The following is a 9,193-nucleotide window of genomic DNA, read 5'->3' on the forward strand; positions in this document are numbered from 1 at the left end:
CCGTTGGCGCGGGACCAGCGAGGCGCAGGAGTCCCGGAGCCCGGCCTCCGGCGGGGCGGAGGTGTGCAGGGCCCCGTCCGGGGAGGCCGAGGAGGGCTTGCCGCCTTTGTGGGCCCCGGCGGCGGTGGCGAGGCGGCTGTCACCTCGGGGATTTATGGGCGGGAGGGGCCGCCTTCCTGCCCCGAGAACAAAGAGCTGGGCTCGGGGCCGGTGGGGGCGGCCTCCGCGACTCGCGGCCTCGAGGCGCGCCCGTCGACGGCACTTCCCCTAACTCGGGCCTGGGTGTGGAGGACTCGCCGCTCTTTTGTTCCCAGGAAGGGAAAACGGGGCGGAGGTTCGCTGCCATGTTGCGTCCCTGGTCTTCCGGCGGCCGGGCCAGGGCGGGCGCGGGTCCTGGGCCTCCACGGGAGGGCGGGGGATAGAGGGCCGTGCGGGTAGCCGCCCGCCGCGGCTGAGGCCTGGTGAGCCGGGCGGCCGGCGCCGAGGCCGCACCAGTAGGGCGGCAGACATTTTTCCACCGAGGCAGCCTCCGCCGCTGCTGCTGCCCGCGCTTATAGTGAGCGTCTCGGTTCAATTCCAAAGGCCGTATGAAGGGCCTTCGGTGCAGTTTGGATGTTGTATTTCTCTGGGAAAGCCGTTCGTGGCATCATTGAACAAGTGTTCCATCTTTGGGAATTTCTAAGTGGCTAACAAAAGATTTTGTCCGTTTGTGTCTGTTGAGTGCATTCTATTTTGGTTTTATGAGCTCTGCAATGCAGTGGAAGTTAAGTAAACTGCAGTGCCAACATAGGAGATAGATTGTGATTGAAAGTTTAAAAACCTGTTTGTTAGCAGTGTCTAATTTTGGCGCTTTTTCTCGTTCTAGGTTTTTCAATTCTCCCATCCCCTCCCCTCCCCACCCCATCCATTAATATTATTCTTTTGAAGATTCTTCGTTGTCAAGCCGCCAAAGTGGAGAGTGCGATTGCAGAAGGGGGTGCTTCTCGTTTCAGGTATGTGGAGATTTGTTTTGGGGGTGCTTTTGTAAAACCCAATGACAAAACCAAGTCACTACTCTTATACCGTCTCTGTCTTTGTTTTCAGTCCTTACACTTGAGAGTTTTAATTATCTGAAAAATAAGTGTAATTGGGTTCTAGACTCAACCTCAGTCATAAATCAGTGGTGCAGTTTTTAAAGTACAAAGTAATCTTTAGCCCTTTTGAAATGAGACATAATTGGTATACTAAAAAATGACTTATTCTTCAAACAGTGCTTCTTCGGGCGGAGGAGGAAGTAGGGGTGCACCTCAGCACTATCCCAAGACTGCTGGCAACAGGTATGATAATTGCACAGAAACAGTTTTCATAAATAATTGATTCATATTACAAGTCGTTCCCAAATATAACAGTGAAGTTACAATAAAATATATTAGAAATTCTAATTTTACTGGGGTGGTTGCTAAACTTACACTAAATGTAGAATATTAGCTTATGACCAAACCTTCCAGTCTATTATTTTTTTCCTGTCTTACTGAGTTTTTACTATGTTTCTAATACCAGTTATTAACCCAGCATTTGATATTACAATGCCATAAGACATTTTGGAACTGGTTCTCTGGTTTGTGGCTCCTAGGTCAGAATTCTCATCACATGGAAATATATACTAGAAGGGTAGGTATAGGGTAGGTCCTGCCCTACACCTACTAAAGCAGAAACAGTGGGCCCAGAAATCTGTTTTTTAAAACGTAGGTGGTTTTGGTGTATACTTTTTAAGGACCAATGATATCCAAAGTTGCTTTGTTGAGGAAGTTGATAAACCTCAGTTTTTCTGTTTATCAGTATGACCTTTGGTATGTGATTGGAGGCTGTTTTACCTTTTTTAAAAAAATTAAAAGCACTTTTCTTTTTTTTTTAATTAGCGAGTTCCTGGGGAAAACCCCAGGGCAAAACGCTCAGAAATGGATTCCTGCACGAAGCACTAGACGAGATGACAACTCCGCAGCAAACAACTCCGCAAATGAAAAAGAACGACATGATGCAATCTTCAGGAAAGTAAGAGGGTAAGTTTCAAGGTCATTTTCTTGGAAAGAAGTATGGATTAGCTTAGTTTCTGTAGTGTGTATACTACTTACCAAAGCAAGGTTGGTGTCCAAAGAATGTACTGGGGGACTACAGCTTATATTTTCTTTTTAGACATTTATTTACAATCCATACACTTTGACATACTGGCACTTCTTCTTGGGCTGGCATATATAATCCAGTGAAATGGGAAATGCAATTGTGTTAGCTTATTGTCCAGCCCTGATAGCCCCTTGACACCTGGGATTTGAAAAAAGTTGCTTGTCACATAGCTGAGGCTCCCCATCTGATGTAGATTCTAGTCATAAATAGGGAAATTAATTTCAACATCCTTTTGGTTGGGTAAGTATACATCTTGTTTGTTATTAAAAGGAAAAAGCAGGAAAATCATGTTTTTAATAGTGTTTTCAACTCAGGAAAAAAAAATTTGTTGGCCCACACTTCAAATGTGATTCTTTTTTTCCTCCCCCAGCATACTAAATAAGCTTACTCCTGAAAAGTTTGACAAGCTATGCCTTGAGCTCCTCAATGTGGGTGTAGAGTCTAAACTCATCCTTAAAGGGGTCATACTGCTGGTAAGTTTTAAAGGTTGGCTTTAAGTGGTTTTTACCATTAAAGATAAGTTTATCTCTAAATTGTATTATAGTTGATAGAATCCCAACATACAGCATACATGAGGGTTTTTTAATAACAAAATTGAATGATAGTTGGTAAGACATTTTGTGGTGCTAGGGAACTAGAACCCATTGTCTCTTAACATGTGCTATGCAAGTGCTGTGCTACTAAGCTACCTCCCTAGTTCTCTAGTGCCATATATTCTAGTTCTAGGGACAAGGAGGGGTGTAACTCAGTAAGGTGTTAACTGGATGGTTCTAAGAGCTTAAATGGTTACAGTTTGCAGGTTGTGTGCTAAGCATTAGTTTACAGTACTGTCTAACTCAGCTCATCATAGTAGTAAAGTGCCCTTTTTGATTTAGAAATAAAACAATAACTTGTGGAATTTAAGCCAAAAAGACTATAACAAGTATCCAGTTAAAAAGTAAGGATCTTATGAGCCCTTAACAATTTAATTTTTTCTTAATACCATTTTTGTGTAGATTGTGGACAAAGCCCTAGAAGAGCCAAAGTATAGCTCACTGTATGCTCAGCTATGTCTGCGATTGGCAGAAGATGCACCAAACTTTGATGGCCCAGCAGCAGAGGGTCAACCAGGACAGAAGCAAAGCACAGTAAGTATAGTTATTTTTAAAATAGTTTGTAAGAGAGTTCATTAGGAAGGCCTACAAGTAGCTTTTGTTTCCATACAGACATTCAGACGCCTCCTAATTTCCAAATTACAAGATGAATTTGAAAACCGAACCAGAAATGTTGATGGTAAGAATTCCTATTTGATGCTAACTAATTACTATATATTTTCAGTTTGATAATTCAAAGTGTTTAAGTTTTGTTTTTTTGGTGTATTTTTCCACTTCCAGTCTATGATAAGCGTGAAAACCCCCTCCTCCCAGAGGAGGAGGAACAGAGAGCCATTGCTAAGATCAAGATGTTGGGGAACATCAAATTCATTGGAGAACTTGGCAAGCTTGATCTTATTCATGAATCTATCCTTCATAAGTGCATCAAAACAGTAAGTATAACAGACATCTACTGGCCTTAAATTGAAGTCATCAATGGAAGATTATTTGGGGGAACTTGAGGCCATTTAGAATTGCTTTGTACCATCTGAAAGGGCAAATGGCAATGTCTAGCTAACTTGTATGACAGTCAAAATTTACTGAAACGTAAATCAGTAATATGGAAATAGTTTTACAAAGTAGAGGTAGAACTTTATGTTGAAACTGCTTCATTAGGAGAGATTTCTAGACAGAAGGACCAAAGGTGCAAGTAAAGTTTTCAATATGTGGCATTTCATTCTTTGGTAGCTTTTGGAAAAGAAGAAGAGAGTCCAACTCAAAGATATGGGAGAGGATTTGGAGTGCCTCTGTCAGATAATGAGGACAGTGGGGCCTAGATTAGACCACGAACGAGCCAAGGTATGTGTGTGCATGACAAGCAATATATAGTATGTCTTAGTATGTTCTGTTCAGATTAGTTTATTTTTGTGACACAAGATTGTCATATTTATCTAGAAGTATTAGGCCTTTAGTGTAGACATGTAGTTTAGTTCTCACACTTTTCTTTTTCTTTAACTAGTCCTTAATGGATCAGTACTTTGCCAGAATGTGCTCCTTGATGTTAAGTAAGGAATTGCCAGCGAGGATTCGTTTCCTGCTGCAGGTAAAACTTTTAAGTATCTTTGGTTAGCTTAAGTTCTTTCTGTTTAGTAATATTATCTGTTTAGTAATATTAAAGTGAAATTTTTTTCACCTAAAGGATACAGTAGAGTTGCGAGAACACCATTGGGTTCCTCGCAAGGCTTTTCTTGACAATGGACCAAAGACGATCAATCAAATCCGTCAAGATGCAGTAAAGGTAAGATTTTTGTTGTCATTTGTTACTTAAGTGACATAATGTTTAGAGAGGAAAAGCACTTATTCTCACTTCATTTCCAAAGGATTTAGGAGTGTTTATTCCTGCTCCTATGGCTCAAGGGATGAGAAGTGACTTCTTTCTGGAGGGACCGTTTATGCCACCCCGGATGAAAATGGATAGGGACCCACTTGGAGGACTTGCTGATATGTTTGGACAAATGCCAGGTAATATTGAATAAAACAATGGTTTGATAACAAGTCTTTTTAAAGAAATGTGAGTGGATGGGCTGGGAAGGTGGCTCAGTGGTGTAGTGCTTGCCTTGCATGCAGAGGCCCTGGGTTCAATTCCTGTGCACCACCTGAGCAGAAAAAGTCAGAAGTGGCACTGTGGCTCAAGTGATAGAGTGCTAGCCTTGAGCTGAAGAGCTGAGGGATAGCACCCAGGCCCCACAACCAGCAAAAAAAAAAAAAAAATGCGAGTGGAGTTCAGTTCAAAGACTTGACCTTGTATGTATTTTAAGGTAGCGGAATTGGTACTGGTCCAGGAGTTATCCAGGATAGATTTTCACCCACCATGGGACGTCATCGTTCAAATCAACTCTTTAATGGCCATGGGGGACACATCATGCCTCCCACACAATCGCAGTTTGGAGAGATGGGAGGCAAGTTTATGAAAAGCCAGGTAAGACATTTGATATTGCTTCAGGAGGATGTGTTAAATCCAGCCTTATTTTTGTCTTGTCTTTAAAAAATGGCAGCTATTTCAGGTGTATTTTCCTACACTAAACTTACATCTGACAGTTCACATTGAATGAAATGCTTACCTCACGATTAGTAAAGTACTAGTAAAATCACCACTAATTGACAGTTAGGTTAGATTTTTATTCTTTGTTTCATCTTTTACTTCTCTGGGCAGTTTCAGTTAAGCTTTCCTTATGACTTGACTCATCCCTTTGGTACTTCATTACCATAATTTGTGGACCCCCCTTTTTTATCTAGACTTTCTTTCTCCCTTTCTGAAATAGGGGCTAAGCCAGCTCTACCATAACCAGAGTCAGGGACTCTTATCCCAGCTGCAAGGACAGTCGAAGGATATGCCACCTCGGTTTTCTAAGAAAGGACAGCTTAATGCAGATGAGGTACATTTGCCTACGTTATTTATATATGGTAGTTTGTCAATTCAGAAATCTATTGCCCGATGATTATAAAAAAAGACGCTTTAAGAGGACTTATGCTGGAGTTCTTTTCTTCTTTCTCTTTCTTTTCTATACTACTATTTCTTTCTTTGTATGTCCAGCGTCCTATGAGCGAAGATTATGAGATATGAGGGCAAATCTCTTTTAAAAGTTTTTAAATTAGTTAGTGTGAGGAAGATGATTGTCCAGATACTGTTTGTGATTTTCCTGTAAGTAATGTAACTGAGACTAAAGCAAGGCATTTTTAACTCATTTTTTATTTGAATATTTTAATACTAAACACGGGAGAAATGTACAAATGTAAGATTTATAATTTGTGATCAGGGTTTTAGATTTTTTTAAGAAACCAGCTAACATGAACATAGAGAAGCCTTTTCGTTTTCAAAGAAAAGTACTATTTCAGCCCCAGATACACAGTTAATTATAGGATTTTAAGAGTTTTAACACTGTTAGCCAGCTATGTACTATTAATTTGGATTATCTGTTTTCCGTTCCAGATTAGCTTGAGGCCTGCTCAATCGTTCCTAATGAATAAAAATCAAGTGCCAAAGCTTCAGCCCCAGATAACTATGATTCCTCCTAGTGCACAACCACCACGCACTCAAACACCTCCTCTGGGACAGGTATGGCCCTCGTAGCATATCCCCATTTTCCATTGCTCTGTTACTTCCTAAAGATGTGTGAGGACCTTCTTTTTAAGTGTTTGTGTTGTCAGGACTTTTCGAAACAAGTACAAGGCCTGGAATTCAGTTCCCAATACTACCAACCTCCTTCCCCCCCACACACAAAAATGTGAATGTTAATCTTCCATCTACCTCATAGACTCATTTTTTAAATCACATCTGTTTGTATTTTAGACTCCTCAGCTTGGTCTCAAAACTAATCCACCACTTATCCAGGAAAAGCCTGCCAAGACCAGCAAAAAGCCACCACCATCAAAAGAAGAACTACTTAAACTAACTGTAAGTTTCATAAAGTCCCATAGATATCTCTAGTTCTTGGGTTGTACTTATGACACTAATTGGATTTTTTTTTAAAGGAAACTGTTGTAACTGAATATCTGAATAGTGGAAATACAAATGAAGCTGTCAATAGTGTACGAGAAATGAGAGCTCCTAAACACTTTCTTCCTGAGATGTTAAGCAAAGTGATCATCCTGTCACTAGATAGAAGTGATGAAGATAAAGAAAAAGCAAGTTCTTTGATTAGCTTACTCAAACAGGAAGGAATAGCTACAAGTGACAACTTCATGCAGGTAGTACACTTTGCTGACTCTATAATAAGGAAATTATGCATTCAAATATGAAAAATTAATAAACTGATAATGTTATATATTCCTTCTAAGGCTTTCCTGAACGTATTGGACCAGTGCCCCAAACTGGAGGTTGACATCCCTTTGGTGAAATCATACTTAGCCCAGTTTGCAGCTCGTGCCATCATTTCTGAGCTGGTGAGCATTTCAGAACTAGCTCAACCACTGGAGAGTGGCACACATTTTCCTCTCTTCTTACTTTGCCTTCAGCAGTTAGCTAAGTTACAAGATCGAGAATGGTTAACAGAACTTTTTCAACAAAGCAAGGTCAATATGCAGAAAATGCTCCCAGGTAAGAGAACATTAATTTGTTAACACTAAATTTAGAGACTCTTAATACCTTGACTTGAGTGGATTTATATGAATCAGACAGCTTGGTCATCCTGTCCAAATAGTGATAAACATGAATCGACACTACTAATACCTTTACATAAAAAGATTATGACTTAATTTTCAAATTGCCCTGTATGTCAAAAGATTATTTTGTTGGGTTCTTCAACCTTTTGTGTGAATTGTATACACTGGAGAACCATTTCTAAGTGGATCAACTGGGTAAAATGGACTTAAGTAATGCAAAGTTTTTTTTCTTCAGAAATTGATCAGAATAAGGACCGTATGTTGGAAATTTTGGAAGGAAAGGGACTAAGTTTCTTATTCCCACTCCTCAAATTGGAGAAGGAACTTTTAAAGCAAATAAAATTGGATCCATCCCCTCAAACCATATATAAATGGATTAAAGATAACATCTCTCCCAAACTTCATGTAGATAAAGGATTTGTGAACATCTTAATGACTAGGTAAGTTGAATGGTCTACTTATAGAAAGTTACGCTTTAGAAAGAAAAAAATGGGGGGCGGGGGGATGCGGGGAGCAAGAGCTGTTTTTGAGCCAGAGATCTTTTGGGGATTCTAGCTAACAAAACAACTTTTTGTCTAGCTTCTTACAGTATATTTCTAGTGAAGTAAGCCCACCCAGTGATGAAACAGATTCTTCCTCTGCTCCTTCCAAAGAACAGTTAGAGCAGGAAAAACAACTGCTTCTTTCTTTCAAGCCAGTGATGCAGAAATTCCTTCACGATCACGTTGATCTACAGGTCAGTGCCCTGTATGCTCTGCAGGTGCACTGTTACAACAGCAACTTCCCAAAAGGTAAGGTGACTAGTCTCTGGGAGGAGTGGGTGAATGAGGGACAGTCTGGAACACTCTGAGTAATGTGATTATTTTCTTTTGTTCTTTAGGCATGTTACTCCGTTTTTTTGTTCATTTCTATGATATGGAAATTATTGAAGAGGAAGCTTTCTTGGCTTGGAAAGAAGATATAACCCAAGAGTTTCCAGGGAAAGGCAAGGCTTTGTTCCAGGTAAGTTCTTCTTAAAATTAGGGTTTTTTTCTTTTCCAGTTTTTTGTGTTTGGTAGTATTCCAAATGAATAGCACTCTTTCACCTGAAATAGGAGCAGAAGGGAGTCCTACTAGTTTACTTTGCACAGTAACAATTTGGGGGAATTTCAGCTGCACAAAAGTTTGGATTTAAGATTTGGGCTTTCTTTTTTAGACCCTGCTGAAAAGATTTTAATTCTTCTGTTTTATCAAGTGGAACGGAAGAAAGATTTTCAGAGCACTCCAAAATTAGTGTTAGTGCCCTGGAGAGTAGTTGAAGGGCAGACTTTATGGGCAAGTCACAAAGGTTCTGATTTAGTAGGTGTGTGGGAAAGAATAGGTCAGACTTTATGGGCAAGTCACAAAAGTTCTGATTTAGTAGGTGTGTGGAAAAGAATACAGTCTAGATTATTTTGGGCAGGATGGTGGGTTCAGATGTATTTCTGGTTTCCTAAAACAAAACAGCTTCCTGTTAATAAATTACAAACCTATTTTACAGGTGAATCAGTGGCTAACCTGGCTAGAAACTGCTGAAGAAGAAGAATCAGAGGAAGAAGCTGACTAAAAGAACCAGCCAAAGCCTTAAATTGTGCAAAACATACTGTTGCTATGATGTAACTGCATTTGACCTAACCACTGCGAAAATTCATTCCGCTGTAATGTTTTCACAATATTTAAAGCAGAAGCACGTCAGTAAGGGTTTCCTTCTGCATAAGGTTTTTTTGTAGTGTAATGTCTTAATCATAGTCTACCATCAAATATTTTAGGAGTATCTTTAA

General features: G+C 40.1%; 1 protein-coding gene across 1 annotated transcript; it reads left to right on the top strand.

Moving 5' to 3' along the window:
- Positions 1-587: 587 nt before the first annotated feature.
- On the top strand, positions 588-9,193 carry Eif4g2 (eukaryotic translation initiation factor 4 gamma, 2). Its single transcript, XM_013028674.1, has 22 exons — positions 588-617; positions 835-992; positions 1,251-1,316; positions 1,899-2,039; positions 2,531-2,633; positions 3,156-3,287; positions 3,366-3,432; positions 3,534-3,685; positions 3,981-4,091; positions 4,252-4,335; positions 4,432-4,530; positions 4,613-4,754; positions 5,051-5,211; positions 5,555-5,668; positions 6,223-6,348; positions 6,583-6,687; positions 6,765-6,980; positions 7,071-7,329; positions 7,630-7,834; positions 7,974-8,185; positions 8,275-8,396; positions 8,914-9,193. Exons 1-22 carry the CDS (start codon positions 588-590, stop codon positions 8,977-8,979), a joined length of 2,871 nt encoding a protein of 956 aa, XP_012884128.1. The 3' UTR covers positions 8,980-9,193.

Source organism: Dipodomys ordii, unplaced genomic scaffold (genome assembly GCF_000151885.1).
Source record: "Dipodomys ordii isolate 6190 unplaced genomic scaffold, Dord_2.0 Scaffold113, whole genome shotgun sequence".
Lineage (NCBI taxonomy): Eukaryota > Metazoa > Chordata > Mammalia > Rodentia > Heteromyidae > Dipodomys > Dipodomys ordii.

What these genes read in the sequence shown, in the direction of transcription:
- Eif4g2 (XM_013028674.1), top strand. Translation starts at nt 588, where the DNA reads ATGAAGGGCCTTCGGTGCAGTTTGGATGTT. An exon ending in AAGAACTACTTAAACTAACT is followed by an intron (nt 6,688 to 6,764) that starts GTAAGTTTCATA and finishes TTTTTTTTAAAG; the next exon opens with GAAACTGTTGTAACTGAATA. An exon ending in AAGGCAAGGCTTTGTTCCAG is followed by an intron (nt 8,397 to 8,913) that starts GTAAGTTCTTCT and finishes CCTATTTTACAG; the next exon opens with GTGAATCAGTGGCTAACCTG.